The 14,408-nt window shown below is 60.5% G+C and overlaps 1 protein-coding gene across 11 annotated transcripts in view; it reads right to left on the reverse strand.

Annotated features, from left to right (window-relative positions):
* EP400 (E1A binding protein p400) overlaps nt 1-14,408 on the reverse strand; it is a 98,429-nt gene that overhangs the window by 18,618 nt on the left and 65,403 nt on the right. For 8 of the 11 annotated variants that reach the window (XM_027575725.2, XM_027575723.2, XM_027575729.2 and 5 more), the window contains 15 exons: nt 13,970-14,081; nt 13,658-13,801; nt 10,112-10,252; nt 9,821-9,904; nt 9,404-9,538; nt 8,867-8,911; nt 8,633-8,786; nt 8,163-8,404; nt 7,882-8,055; nt 5,675-5,811; nt 5,478-5,534; nt 2,677-2,755; nt 2,341-2,592; nt 1,339-1,387; nt 1,154-1,263 (listed from right to left, as the gene is read on the reverse strand). In XM_027575725.2, coding sequence (XP_027431526.1) covers nt 1,154-1,263; nt 1,339-1,387; nt 2,341-2,592; nt 2,677-2,755; nt 5,478-5,534; nt 5,675-5,811; nt 7,882-8,055; nt 8,163-8,404; nt 8,633-8,786; nt 8,867-8,911; nt 9,404-9,538; nt 9,821-9,904; nt 10,112-10,252; nt 13,658-13,801; nt 13,970-14,081 — 1,915 coding nt within the window. The remainder of the gene's footprint in view (nt 1-1,153; nt 1,264-1,338; nt 1,388-2,340; nt 2,593-2,676; nt 2,756-5,477; nt 5,535-5,674; nt 5,812-7,881; nt 8,056-8,162; nt 8,405-8,632; nt 8,787-8,866; nt 8,912-9,403; nt 9,539-9,820; nt 9,905-10,111; nt 10,253-13,657; nt 13,802-13,969; nt 14,082-14,408) is intronic. The other 3 variants (XM_027575722.2, XM_027575726.2, XM_027575724.2) reach the window with 1 other exon arrangement.

The following is a 14,408-nucleotide window of genomic DNA, read 5'->3' on the forward strand; positions in this document are numbered from 1 at the left end:
CCAAGGAAGCAAAGATGTTCTACTGTGATTTTCTTCTAAAAGTCTTGTAGTTCTGGCTTTTACACTTAGGTCTACGATCCATCTTGAGGGACTCTTCATACCCAGGGCCAGTTACAGACCATGGTTCCCAGTCCCGCGTGTGGCAACGTTGTCCTTCCAGCACCACTTGTTGGAAGACGATCCCTTCTCCTGGCACTCCTTCAGCACTCTTAATGGAAGTCAGCTAACTACATGCCCGGGGGGGGTTACTGCTGGACCCTGGACCCTATGCCATGGAGCTGTGCCCGTCCTCTTGCCAATGCCATCCTGTCTCAATTACCACAACAACACCTTTGTAGAAAAGACACTTTCCAGAGCCCAGCAGGGAGCGACACAGGGCACGTGCTGCCTCCAGATACGTAACTAAACTGGGAAAGGAGACGTGCATTTCATCTCCTTAACTTTAGCTGTTTATTTTTGTCATTTATGGGGAACACCAAAGACAAGGTGGCTGAACACGGGGTGCGCCTTTCAATGAGTACAAGGTCTCCTCTGGTTCTGCGCTCAGAGGGTCAGATGGCTCTGCCCAGGTTTGGCACCTCCCTGCTTCCCACACACGGGTCTGGACGCGCCTCACCCGGGCCCCGCGCGCTCTGACGATGCACGCAACAGCAGCACCCCTGCCCCTGTGGACGCCATGCCACCCGTGTGGTGCCCCCCGAGGGAGCCCATCTCTGCATCCCTGTGTCCCCCACAAGCAAACCTGTCATGCGGCACGTGCAGCACCCGGCCATGCAGGCAGCAACACCCCTCACACCCTACCTTCCTCCTCTGAGAACCGCCATGGGTAGGGGTCTCAACACATATGCCCTCATAAGCGCACCATGCAAGCCATTTCCTGAACTCCTGAACGTTCACGTTGTCTTACAAAATTCAGCCTGTGTCACGGCTCTCGGAAATATCTCGGGATATTTCTTTACAAAGCAAACAACTTTCAGGGCACCCGAGAGGCTCGTTTGGGGGAGCACACAACTCTTGATCTTAGGATCATGAGCTCAAGCCCCACGTTGGGTGTCAAGATTAGACAAACTAAAAACGAAACAAAACAGAAACCCAAACACCAGACAAAACAACTCTCACAGGGCCCTAGGTCACAGGAGCAGGGACAACTCACGGTCAAGGCTCCCGGCGCCACAGGCGAAGCGAGGCGCTTGTTAATGGACTGGAAGGTGGCGGCAGGGACCCCTGCGATGGTGTTCACGATGACGTTTCCGCTCACCGTGCCTACGGGGAGAGAGCTGTGAGGCAAGAGCCCGGGGGAAGCATGGCTTCGGACGGGGGGCATCTCGGGCTTCTTACCCGTCGGCATGCTCGTCCCCGGGACAGATGTTTTCATGGCTCCGGCCTGCTGAACACAGAAAACCATAGGAATTGGAGCGCAAGCTCTCCCCTTCACAAAACCTCCAAGTGTTCCCACTTCATCGGAGTCACATCCACCCTCGCGCCTGGCTACGCGGCCGCATGGGCCGACCCCCGCCCCCATGCCCCGCACAGGCTCTCCTGAGCCCCCCACTGCCAGGCTTGGGGCCCCTGTGCTTGCTGTGGCCTGCTCTCTGCCCACAGACTCCCGTACTCAGGCTGCCGCCCGGGGCGACAGGGCTCCACACAGAGTCCCTCCCTGGCCGTCCACCACGGTGCCCTTGGGGCCACGTCAGCAGGCGCTGAGGGAGCGGCTTTCTGACCGCAGAGCCAGGCTGCCCAGGCCCCACGGCCATCCTGCTGCGGCAGACTGAACCGCAAGCGAGGACAGACCACGCCCCCACCCGGCTGGCAGCGCAAGGCAGCGGGCTTTCCCTTGCAGTCCCCAGGCGTCCTCCCCACGGGGGGCTCCGAGGTCCGTGTCACACGGACACGGGCACATGCAGCACAGACCGCGTAACGTCACAAGTCTGCCTTTCTGCCCCTTTTCTGTGTGCTCGGTTTACCGCCTTCTCCAACGGGCACCGAAGATTCATGCACACACGTGTGCAAGAGCACGCACGTACCAGCCGTGAGGGAAGCTCGCACACTGGTGCAAACGGTACTCACTCCGCAGGGTGACGTGACAATGACACCTCACAAATCCCACCGAACTCCAAACTCCCTGGGCGCCTCCACCGCCCAAATCGCCACTAACCGACCCGGCCGGCCAGAGTCCGGAGCGGGCAGAGTGTGGTGAGGCGCCCCTCTGCATGCTCCCTCCCACCCGGGAGACGCAGGGCCCGCTGCCGCTGCCTCTGCGGAAGACGCACCGCGTCTGAACAGACTGCCCTGCCCCGCGTGCCCACCGGTGCCCGCGCCAGGGAGGGGCGGCCTTCTCACCAGCACGGCCGCACTGCCCACCGTTGTGATCGCCGGGGGCACCTTCGGCGGGGGCGGTGCGGGCTGTGCCTGGGCCTGCGCCTGGGCCTGCGGCTGGACGGCTGGTGGGCCCGCAGGCTGCTGGCTGCCAGCCGCCTGGGGCTGGGGCAGAGGCGGGGGCGGCTGCTGGGGCGGCGGGGGCTGCGGCTGCGGCGGGGGCGGCGGGGGCTGCGCGACGGGTGGCTGCTGTGCCTTCTGCTGATCGGCCAGCGCCTGCAGAGGCGGAGAGGAGAGGCGCCGTGGGGAGGAGCCCGCCACGCCCGCCACCCCAGCCACGTCCAGGCCCGGCACCCACACCTTTTTCTCTTTGGCAATTCGCTCTGCTCGGAGAGATGCGACCTGAATGGGAGGCAGCGGCTTGTCGTAGTTGATCCCACTGAAAGACAACAGCAGAGACAAAAATAAACGGACGCGCTCTGAGGCACAGAACACCCCAGAAACCCACCCAGAGCTCTCACCCCCCCGAGGTGCCAGGCGCTAGAAAGCAGTTCCCATTAAATCTCTCCACAAAGACAAAAGCTGCCCACATCGTCCAAGACCATGTCTCCCGTTTCCTCTCGACACAGAACCTTCCAGAAAGCAGGCTTGGGCCTGGTCCACCACAGCGGCACCCAGGACAGTGCCTGGGGTATCAGGTGCCCCGAAATGTGTGCGGGCGCAACTCACAGCGAGCCACCCGCCCCCTCCCACCCAGTCCCCCAAACTGAGCACCTGCTCCAAGCTGGGCCTCCCCTCCCTCCCCAGCAGGGCGTCAGTCCTCTTCCAAGAAGCTGTCCGTAGCCCCGTGCCACCAGGTCCCCCTCCGGCCTGCCAGACGCCCCCATGTCCGTGAGGACTGATGTCAGGACCCAGGCTGCCTCCCGTGCCACCAGGCTCCCCAGGCGCAGAGGCTGACCAGCAAAGCCCAGGGGGAGGGAGGGCCCCCTCCCAGCCCAGGGCCATGAAGTCCCCACAGGCCTCCGCACCCTTTACAGAACCCTTGCTCCTGCACCACCACCACCCCCGCCGCCCCCAACTACTGTGACCCACCCAGTGCTCTGACTCCTACCAGAGAGCCTGGCTTTCCTTAAAACCTCGTGCACACCACCCCCACTTCTGGGCCTCCCCTGGGCACCGCACCTGCCTACTGCTGCTGCGTGTCAGCTCCCCCCACCCCCACTGCTCATCCCAGCTCGCCTGGCTGACCTCTTACCCATTCGCTAACATCAACCACGTCAGTCTGCCCAGAGCCCCCACCCCGCCCCGGCTCTCACATGAACATGCAGGCCTTCCTGCACCAGCGCTCCCTCCATTCCGTCGCACTTGGCAAAGCTACACCCAGGCTCCCCTGGTCTGCCAGCTCCACGTGGGGCCCAAGTGTCTTCACTGACGAGAGAGACCCCACGCACAGCAAGGCCCCCCACCCGGGCCACCCAGCGTCACTTCTTCCTCCTTGGTGCACGGCCTGGCCGACTCCTCATGGACCCTCACACCCTCACCCCTGGCTGCCGCCTCGAGATCCTCAGAGGACACCCGGACTGCAGAAGGCTGAGTCCCCACCCGGCTGTGGACCCACACGCCCAGCGCTCTTCTCCCCTCAACTGCCCACCTTCTAGTCATGTCCACCAGCCCACGTGGGATCCATCCCTCCAATCTGAGCCAAACACAGAAACCAACCTGGGCCCCCAGGACGCCGCAGGCCTGTGCTCACCTCACAGCCTCCGTCCACCTCACCCCAGCTGGGCTTCACACTGAACCTATTCCCACTGAGGCCCTCAGCCTCCTCCGCATGGTGCCCCCAGTGTACCTGCCTCCCTGCTTGCCTGCTCCCCCACCTTGGAGGTACAACCCCGGGCCCCTTGTGCTTGTCCTGTGGACCTGCCTTGTAACCCCTCTTCCTTGGATCCACACACTGCAAACCCATGATGGCCAACCCAACATCCCCTCACGCTGGGGTGACATCCAGCAGGAACACCCCGTTGTCTCCTCCCCCCAGGCCCCGCTCGCCCTGGGTTCTGCCAGACTGTTCCATCCACCTGCAGGATGGATCCTCGACCTCTGTTAAGATTCCTCCGAGTTTGCGTCTCGCAGATATGGAAACAAGAACACGGCCTTCTGCTCGCTACTCAACCGCTGGGCCCAACAGAGCGGTAGGCACGAAGCCTGCCAATAAATGCCAGTTGGGTGAAACAATCTGTTGATTTCATCCACAAACACACACTATCGCCTGCTCTGTACTCCAGGATTCAGAACCCCTACCCCCAGAGGCACCCAGACACCACGCAACTCAAGTAAAGAACGTGATACGGGACCAGGGTGCAACTGTCCACAAGGTGGGGAAGGTGACGTGTGAGGGGATCCTGGGCCCGAGCCACGCAGACGTCCAGGAAGACCGTCCCAGGCCTGAGTGGTAGGGCACGGCCGTGAGGCAGGGAGCATCCTGCGGAGTCCAGGCCCACAGAGTCGGATGGGCAGCACAGGCCTCGGGCCACCTCGGAGTGGCCAGGAGAGGCAGTCAGGGGTCTCAGCACAAGACGCGCCCCGCTGGGGGCAACACTGAGAGCAGTAAGGACAAAGCAGGGCCCTCAGTGTACTGTAGACCCTCCCTTGGGCAACTATGAAGGCTTGAGCCAGATGGGCACCCGGGCTTCATGTAGACATGTGGTTCCCACCACCTCATCGCAAAGCAAACATCTGAAAGCACAGGGAGTGTGCGGCAAACACCCGCGCAGCCCACACTCAGCTCCCAAGTCGGCCCACTGCGCCTGCTCACACGCCCAGCGTCTCCCTGCCCACCCTCTTGTCAGCCCTCTTCCCACCCTCACTCAGTCTCAAAGCAAGTATGCTCACCCCTGTGCGGGATTTAATTTTAAGGCAGAACCAATAAAACACATGGCAGATCAGAGGTGGGCACGGCCGAGAAAGGACAAAGCCTCTCCCACAGCCCCGTCACGTCTGCCCGTGTCCCCTGTGGCCTGCAAGCAGGGATAGACCCTCGTCATGGCAATGACACGTGGCACTCGCGGCCCCCTGCTGGCCCTGCCTGGACGCACAGACTGCACGATTCGCTGACCACACTAAAATGAGATCACTTCCAATAGTGGAAAATACAGAAATACCTTTCTGCCAACACGGAGGCGTGCTTGGGGTTCTTCTGAAAGGGATTCATGCCGAGCCTGCAGTGCGGGAAAGGATACAACCATTAGCAGACAAGAAACCGCTGCCGAAGAAGCCCGCGTGACGGACACGCCATGCGGCCGGCGAACCAGCGCCAGCTCGTCACGGGGGAGGGGCGGGAAGGATGTGGGAAGCATACAGAGGCTTGATGGGGGGGCTTCTCTTGCCGGCCGTCATCTTCATCAGGTCAAAGTGGCTTGTGTACAGCTGCGTGTGCGTGGCATTCTCGTCCTGGGCGTACATCTGGCCTGTGCGCAGGGGCCGGTTGTTCTTACTCTGAGACAAAACCCAAGGCAGCACGTCAGTCAGACGGTGGCTCGTGTGCAAGCCTGACCTCAAACTTCCCAGACTGAACCTGGTTACTTCCTCCCGAGGCTCGACGTCCCTGCCGCCCACCGCCTGCAGACACTGCTCCTCTCCACACGCCACCTCGCGTGAGCCTGCGATCACCCAGAGCAGGACGGCTCCCCGCCTGCGCAGGGAAAGAGGACCACTGGGCAAAGTGCCCAAGGTCACATGGCAGTGAGGCCGAGCCAGCGCACCTCCGTCGGCGACAGACCCCGGGAAGCAAGCAACGGCTGCCCTCCCACGGGCCTCCGCCCACAGGGCACAGGGAAGGGGAGAGGCACTGCGTGGCTGGGAGTGTGTTCTCGGGGCTTCACGGCATTACCTGTGCCGGGTAATCTCTCTGGCCTAAGTCCTACAGCGAAGCCAAGCACCTGCTCGCTCCCAAGACACCTCAGTGCCCCACAGAACTTCAGGGAGAACACTCCAGTCTCATGACGTTGTGTGTGTAAAGCCAGCGTGCTTGTTAGCAACCAAATCCCGGCTGGGCCACAGGGCTCCCCGGGACCCTCCCCTGCACCTCCAGGCTCTGACTGCCCTGTAACTGGGACTCGAACACAGCGTGCGGGATGGAAACTGCTCCACAGCAGGAACCGCGCACGGGAGGGCCATGCGTACGCAACTTCCTGCAGTGTCTGTACCAAGTGAAGACTTCCTATCAAGGACGGCCACGTCAGAGGAGACTCACGACAAGACCAGCACAGGCGGGCCCTGATCGGGGACCGCGTCTGGGAGCACTCCCGTGGCCCAGAAAAGTGAGGGAGAAAAAGAGCAAGAATAAGAGCAGGTAAGTCACACGACCGCCCGACGGTGAGCCCAGATCGTGATCGGCGGGGAGGGAGCTCCTGCCCTGCCCCACCCCACACGTGGCTGCCAGCCCGTGTCTGCAAACACCGACCTCCCGGCTGGTCCTGACCCCATCACGTGGCCTTCTGCACGGCTGCTTGCCGACTTATCCACAGCATGCCCCTCGTAGCTAATAAACGCATTTCTGCCTTTCTCTCTAGGTTAGCTTCTCACCGAGCTATAACGGAGCACAGAGCTTCAGCTTCATGTTTTTCTACGTTAATGTCATGGCTGTCGCTAGACGTGCTTCCAACACATAACAGACCAGACAGAAAATTCCACGGAGTCTCTCTGGTAAAAGCATCACAAGTGGTAGCGTGAGAAACACTTGCTTTTTTTGTTCTTAAACAAAAAGCAAATAAATGCTTTAAGACTAATGTTTTTAGGAACACGAAAACAGAAATGACAGAGCAGTGATTTTTGCATTTGGGCCCTGCGTGTACGCTTCTGCCGCATCTGCCCTGCGCCGTCTGTCACAGGCAGCAGGCTCCGTGGGACCCTTGTCGACGCCGGCAGCCTGCCACGTGGCAGCCCGCCACGCATGCACGCCTTCTGTGCACAGGACTTGGACATTCTCCGGAGGGCAGGCAGATGGGCGAGTGGCAAGAAAGGGAAGCGGTGAAGACAGCAGAGGGAAAACAGAAAGAGACCCTCTCAGATCAAGAAGAACAAGAGGCTCGCGGGTGGAAACCGCATGGCAGATGCACCTGTCCGCAGGGCTGGCTCTCGCGGGGTCAGGCTGCCGCCACCGCGGTCTTCCTGGGAAAGACACTGAGTACCCAGCCTCTGTGCACTCGGCCTAAGTGATGCACACGGTCAACGGGAACCAGAGTCCAGAGCTGGTCCCAGCACCGTGGCAGCCGATGAGCCCGGTAGGAGCCCAGAGCTACGGCACAGGACTTCTCTTCAAATAAGCCAAGAGAGCCAAACAAAGGCCCTTTCACTCACCCGAGGCTGTCTTAAGGAACAAAAGGAAAAAAAAGACACGAAGGTAGGACCAAGCCCTCAGGTGGCACGGGAGCCTCCAGACGGCACCTGGAATTTTCCAGGCACGTCGGGCAAGATCTCAGGCCCGGGGCCACTACTTCGCCAGCCTCCACTGGGCCCGGGGGCTGGAGTTCCGCGGTCGCGCGAGTAGAAGGCGTCTGCCCTCACCTTCCCCTCCTCCCTGGGAATGAGCACGTTCTCGTAGCGGCTCCGGCACTGCTTGGAAGAGCGGTAGATGCGGCTGCAGGAGTTGACAACGTCACTGACGAGGTCCCAGTTGGGCGTGTGGGCCGGGGACACGATGGTGAGGTTCAGAGGCAGTTCCAGGAGCTGCTTCACGGCCTGTGGGACCGGGTTTCAGGTACCACGGGTCAACGAGCTGCATCCGCAGGTGCACACGCTCTCCCGAGGACTGAGACCACAGGACGTAGACTGTGGGCCATGCTCACCTGCAGCAGCGCCCAGTCCTCGCTGATGAGCCACTCAGGGTTGTCTGGGCCCGACTCGGCCGTTGGTTTGGCAAAAGTCGGCAAAGGCTTGGCAAACTGGGTTTGCTGCTTCAACAGAATGTTCTTCTTCTGCTCCTTCCCCTCCCGTCGCATTTTCAACATGCCGGGTGTTGCACGGTCAAACAGCGAGCGAGGAGGGACGACCGGCTCCCCATGACGTTGCTTCTTCTTTCTGCCTGCAACTGGACAGAGAGCCCTTCTCAGCGAGGCTGTCAACAAAACGAGGACTCTGCCTTCGAGAGCGAGGAAACAAGGGCGATGGCACCTGAGGAGGCCTGTCACCAAGGAGCCTCAGTGGACACACACCTACTCGCCTGCTTTAATGCCAAGTGGACCGTAAGCCTAAAGCTTCCCCCCTGTGCATGAGCACAAAGCGAGGGGACACGCAAGCCTGGCCGCAGGGTGCGCACCTGAGGGGTCCGTGCGGTGCCGCCTGCGCTCCTTCCTCACATACACGGGAGGCAGCTTGGACTCTGGGATGGGCGTGGTTTCGTACGTGAGACACAGGACCGGGTCCACGTAGATGTCGTTGTCATCCTGGGGGGGCGTGGGCGGCGTCCAGAGCTGCGTGGAGAAGGGAGAGCTGTGAGCTGTGCGCCTCAGGGAGGGCAGCCACCCCCACACTCAGGGAGACGGGCGCTCACCGGCATGACTTCCATCTGCCCGTCGGCGCCTTCACACACATACTCCTGCAGGGGAAGGGCAGCGTTCAGTGCGGCACCGCCTCGGGTGCACCAGCTATCTACCTGTGTGCCGAGGAGGTCTTCAGAGTACCCGCACCACCGCTTAACCACGTTTGGGAAAAAGCCCAAGTGTGAGCAGACACGCACAGCCCAGGGCCAAGCGTCACACAAGGGCTGTCCGACCCGGGGGAGCGCACGGGGTCCCGGGCCCCACACAAGGGCTGTCCGACCCGGGGGAGCGCACGGGGTCCCGGGCCCCGCACAAGGGCTGTCCGACCCGGGGGAGCGCACGGGGTCCCGGGCCCCGCACAAGGGCTGTCCGACCCGGGGGAGCGCACGGGGTCCCGGGCCCCGCACAAGGGCTGTCCGACCCGGGGGAGCGCACGGGGTCCCGGGCCCCGCACAAGGGCTGTCCGACCCGGAGGAGCGCACGGGGTCCCGGGCCCCGCACAAGGGCTGTCCGACCCGGAGGAGCACGGGGTCCCGGGCCCCGCGTACCGCGTCGTAGGCGTCCTCCCGCGCGTAGGTGAGGAGCTGCTCCTGCTCCCGCTCCTGCAGCGCCCGCGTCTCCCTCTCCCGCAGGGCCCTGGCGTTCCGGGCCTCCCACTCCCGCACGGCAGTCAGCACGGCACCCTGGCGGGAAGGCCGCGGAGAGGGGCCCTGAGACCCGGCCGCGGCAGGCCCCACCCGCCGTGACCCAGCCCGCCCCTGGCTCTCGCACGAGCGGCCCCAGCTACAGGCCCACGTGCCCTGGGCCCCTGCCCGCCCCCAACACACAACCCTCCGTCAAGCACCGAGCTGCTCCGTTTTCAATCTGTTTCCACACTGCTGGGCTTGGTTTTTATGCCTTTAATTCCACGCAAGTCACATTTACTTCAGGCCAAATTTGACTCTGAAAGCTGAGCCTGCCCTTACCTCGCTGTTCCCCTCTTTCTCAGGGCCCGTAGGCGTGTGGAACAATTCCAGGTAATTCAGAGCATATTTCTCAATCGGTGTAAGCTGTTTCAAAAATCATTGTTCGAACAGGGTTAACAGCAAGTTAACGAAGGTTAAGGTCCTCATACGACCCCCACCAACACTTGAATCAAGAAAGTGACCATTCTTACTCAGCGACCCAGCAAAATTTCACAGAAAAGACAAGTGTTTAAAACATCAAGGTGTATGGAAAAAAATCAAGCTGAAGTGCACAAGAGAAAGCTCCCAAACCTGTTCCATGAAGTCGGCTAACTCCTCCAGTTGCGACGGCTCTTCACCCCACCTCGGGCTGTCAGAGCCGGACAACCCCAGCACGGCTTCCTCCTCGGCTTTCTGGGCGTCTTCCTCCAGGTACTCGATGCTCTTGAGGGCCTAAAGAGATTACGTGTTCATACTACTTTCGTATATTTTTAATTACGGGGTTTTGAGAAGGAGCCGCCCTACGTAGCGCCAACAAGATGCCTCACTGCACGTGCAGCCCCCCGGCGGTGACACGCTCTTGTTCAGGACCCGCTCAGCCCAGAGAAAGAAGCACCGAGGGAGGCAGAGAATGAGTGTGCGCGGCTCATGGCCACGATGGACAGCAAGCCCGGGGGGGAAGAGCCACGTGCTGCCATCCCACGAAGCTCCCAACCCTGAGGACAGAGCGGGACGGGGCACCTCATTCAACCTTAAACCGACATGCATCGCAGCCGCGGCTCTGACAGACGAGAACGAGTCTTCACGGTGCACGAGACACAGGCTGCTGTCCACGGCATGAACAGGACACAAACGACCCAACGCCACGGCTGCCAGAACCAAGCCCACAGACGACAGGCATGTAAGACGGTCGGCACCACCACAGACCAAGAAACACCAGTGGAAGGAAGGAGGCGCCTTCCCATAGCCCGGAGCTCAGGCCTGACAGGCGCGGCCGAGTGTGGAACGCACACTCGCACATCGGGCACAACCCAGCGGTCTCCGGTTACCAGGTGTCAATTATGAGTTATACAACCTCTTTTCTTGGCGACCTGGCAAAACCTGCAGTTTAAAACGTAACCTGACTTCACACTACACACAGACCACACTTCTAAGTACAAAGATAAACATTGAAGCACCCGTAGGAAAACGAGCGAGGACGTCCTGACGACCCAGGGTCAGGAGAACGTCTCTTAGGCAGCACGCCGAGAGCAGCAACTGTGATAAAGACGGGCCACTGGGCGGCTTCAGAGTCCAGAGTCCCTGCCCCTGAAAGCATATTCCAAAAGGCAGACTGCAGAACACAGGAAGGTATGCCACACGTATCCGCCCAGAACACAGGAAGAACCCCAACAAACCACCGAGGAAAAGCAACAGCTGGGTTAACCAAAAAAGAGGAGAAAAGACGTGAGCAAACACTTCTGCTAGGGACATGCAGACACAAATTCGTGGGCCGACAGCAAAGGCAAATCCAACCAGAGACACGGGCACATCCGCCAACACACTGCTGGGAACGACACCCCACGTCTCAAGTCCTATGCGGCTGACAGAGGATAGAGAAGCCTGGCCAACTTGGAAAATTGCCTGGCAGCCCCGGTGGGTCACATGCATCCTCCCCGATGACCCCAGGGCCCCACCCTAAGGTGCACTACCCAAAAGTTAGCAGAGATGCATCGGTGCGTCTGCCAAGAGACACACAGAAAATATTCACAGACACATGGCTCAAACACAGATGGTGGGCCGGAGAAGGAAATCACGATGACCCAAGGAGTGGAGCGTCAACCAGAAGCCAGACCCGCACGGGCAGCCCCATGCTGGTGGTCAGGAGGCAGAAGAGCAGCCCTGGGGGACGCAAGTGGTGAGGGGGCAGGCAGTTTCTGGGGGCTTTCCCTGGAGCGCCCTCTCAAGCTGATTCTCTGTGACACGCATGCCTCTCAGGAGGTTCTCGTGCTTCAACAAAACGTTCACCGAAAGCCATTTTCCTGCACGAATCCTCTAAAGAGCACCACCCCTGCTGGAGACGTCCCAGGCGTCCGGGAAGTCATCCTGGTACTGCTACTCCATGCGTGGCGGTTCCGCCTGCGCCCCTGCCACGGCCCTCTGCTCCGGCCCCCACAATCCAGACTCGGCACAGAGCCAGAGGGCCGTTTTTAAGAACACGGCCAGGCCCCACCTCCCTTACCCCCCCATCCCCTGCTGACCCCCTGCCACCCCTCCCTGGACATCATCCGCTGTCTGTGGGGGCCCTCGGCACTGCTCGCCACCGCAGCAGGGAGAGTCTGTGATCTACTCGTCTGCTGGCTTACAATCTCTCCTCTTACTGGAATGTAAGCTTCACGGCGGGGGGGGGGGGGGGGGGGGGGGTGACGGGGGGACACTACGTGGTTTAGTCAACACTAGGTCCCTCCTGCCTAGAACATGCCTGAAGCACGGCAGGGCATTCAACAAATACACACAGACAGTGCCTGTGTGTTGAGCCAGCGTGCCGCTCTGTGTGCTACGCACATGTCCCCAAGACAACTGCACAGAGAACACCATGTTCCGCAAGCACACACTCTGCTGCCTCTCATTTCTCTCCCAGGACACGCGCGAGACTTTCAGTGGAAAAATCATTATTTCTGGCAAACAACCAACTTTTTCTTTTTAACCTCGTGCACATAACACCTGTTTTTAAAAGAACAGGGTTGATCTATCTGTCCCTCCAGATGCAGAAGGAGCCACAAGGTGTCTGTGTGTGGGGTCATCGTACACAGGAAACTCCAGGAGGGAGGCAGGAGGAACCGCATCAAGTGGTCATTGCTGAGCAGAGAGGGAGGGTCTGGTGAGGGACACTTGCTTTTCATGACAAATTCTCGAAGGCTTTACCTCACACATTTATTACTTCTCAACCAAATGAGAATTTTTAAATCAGCCGAGGCTGCGGCAAGTCCTCCTCACCAAGGGCACGGGGACGGGGGTGGAGAGGTGCCACAAGGGACCTAGTGCAGCCTTCTACCACGGGCAAGGGTGCGGGAAGAGGCCCAGGACACGGGGATCCCCACGAGGCTAAGAGCCCGCAAAACGACACCCAGGAAGGAGGGAGGGGGAGGAGGGGGCAACCACCCAACCACCCCCCCCACCCCCCCCGCCGAGGCAGGCCAAGGGGCAGGGGGAGTCCTGTGGGGAGCTGTAGCCAGGCTGCTCCACGAGGCAGGGCAGGAGGGCCCATGGCCCCAAAGGCGGGTCTACGGTGTGTCTACACAGCAGCACTACCCAAAAGCGGTACTGCACAAGCCACGTAATCTAGCATCTCTAGCTCACGTGCTGAATGTATAAATGGCAGTATTTTATTTAACCAGATATACCCAAATGTTATTTCATCAAGCAACCAACGTAAAAAGGTATTAACAAGATCGTTCACGTTCTCCTTTGTACTGTCCTCAGAACCGGGTGTGCATCTACACTCGCACACGGGGCGCCTCTCAGACAGGAGCCGAGACAGCAGGCCGTGGGGCCAGGCAGGGCAGGGCAGACAGGACAGGCGAGGTGCTCCCTGCCACCAGCCGCTCGCTACGGCTCAGGGGAGGCGGTGTGGCTCAGGAAGAGCCGATGAGGACACGGATGGCCGCTGAGCTGGGCAGCAGGTGCCTGAGGCCCCCGGACTCTCCACTGCTGTTTACCTGCTTTTCCAGATGAAAATGCCCATAAGAGAAACAAAGCGGGCAGGCAGGGTGTGCCAGGGCTGAGCGAGGGGGGCCTGCAGAGCAGGCAGGGTGCTCAGGGCCCACAGCAGGTGCGGCAAATCCTCTGTGACCTCCAGGGTAGGCGATCTGTCCTCACCTCAATGAAAGGTCTTGCAATTTTGGGCGCGATGATTTCTGTAGCAGAAGGCTCCTGAGAGAGGACCACGAACTCCTCTGCCTTCACTGGGAAGCCGGCGTCGTCGGTGGGAGAACACACCTCAAACAGCTCCTGGATGGTCCGCTGCACACGAAACGCACATTAGTGTCCAGCTGAAAATGGGCCAGCACCTGACCTGAGCGTCAGACTGCATCACCAGGGAAACCGCCTAGCAATTCCTCATCCACACGCGCCACCCCGCCCCCGGTCATCACACAGCAACCAGGAGGACTGCAGGCCGCTGATGGGTACCTGTGTCAGGAAGGCCATGGAGTAGTCATTGCCCTGAGCGGCTACTTCCCGGATCAAGTCTTTGGTTCCGTTTTTCAATAGCTTCTCTTCAATGGAGTTACCACTCACAAGCCTACAAAACATAGACACGTGTACGGTAAACGGGCGCCTGGAAGCACGACGCCACGAGCAGTTGGGGTGCGGGGGGCCTGGTGGCACGGTTCCAGTGGCTGCTCAATGCCCAGGGTACGGCTGTACCCCAAGCATGGGCATCCTCTGGCTCCCGCTGCGCCGTGTAAACAAGCTACAGTGACCAGTGACGCCACGGGCCAGGGTCCCTGGAGGGAAATGCTGGGGACAAAGGGCACACACAATCTCCAGTTCAGCAGACCCTGCCAACCTGATGTCAGAACAGTGCAACCACCCCACGGCCCCAGTCACGGGTAGGCGCTCCCTCGGC

Source organism: Zalophus californianus, chromosome 14 (genome assembly GCF_009762305.2).
Source record: "Zalophus californianus isolate mZalCal1 chromosome 14, mZalCal1.pri.v2, whole genome shotgun sequence".
Taxonomy (NCBI): Eukaryota; Metazoa; Chordata; class Mammalia; order Carnivora; family Otariidae; genus Zalophus; species Zalophus californianus.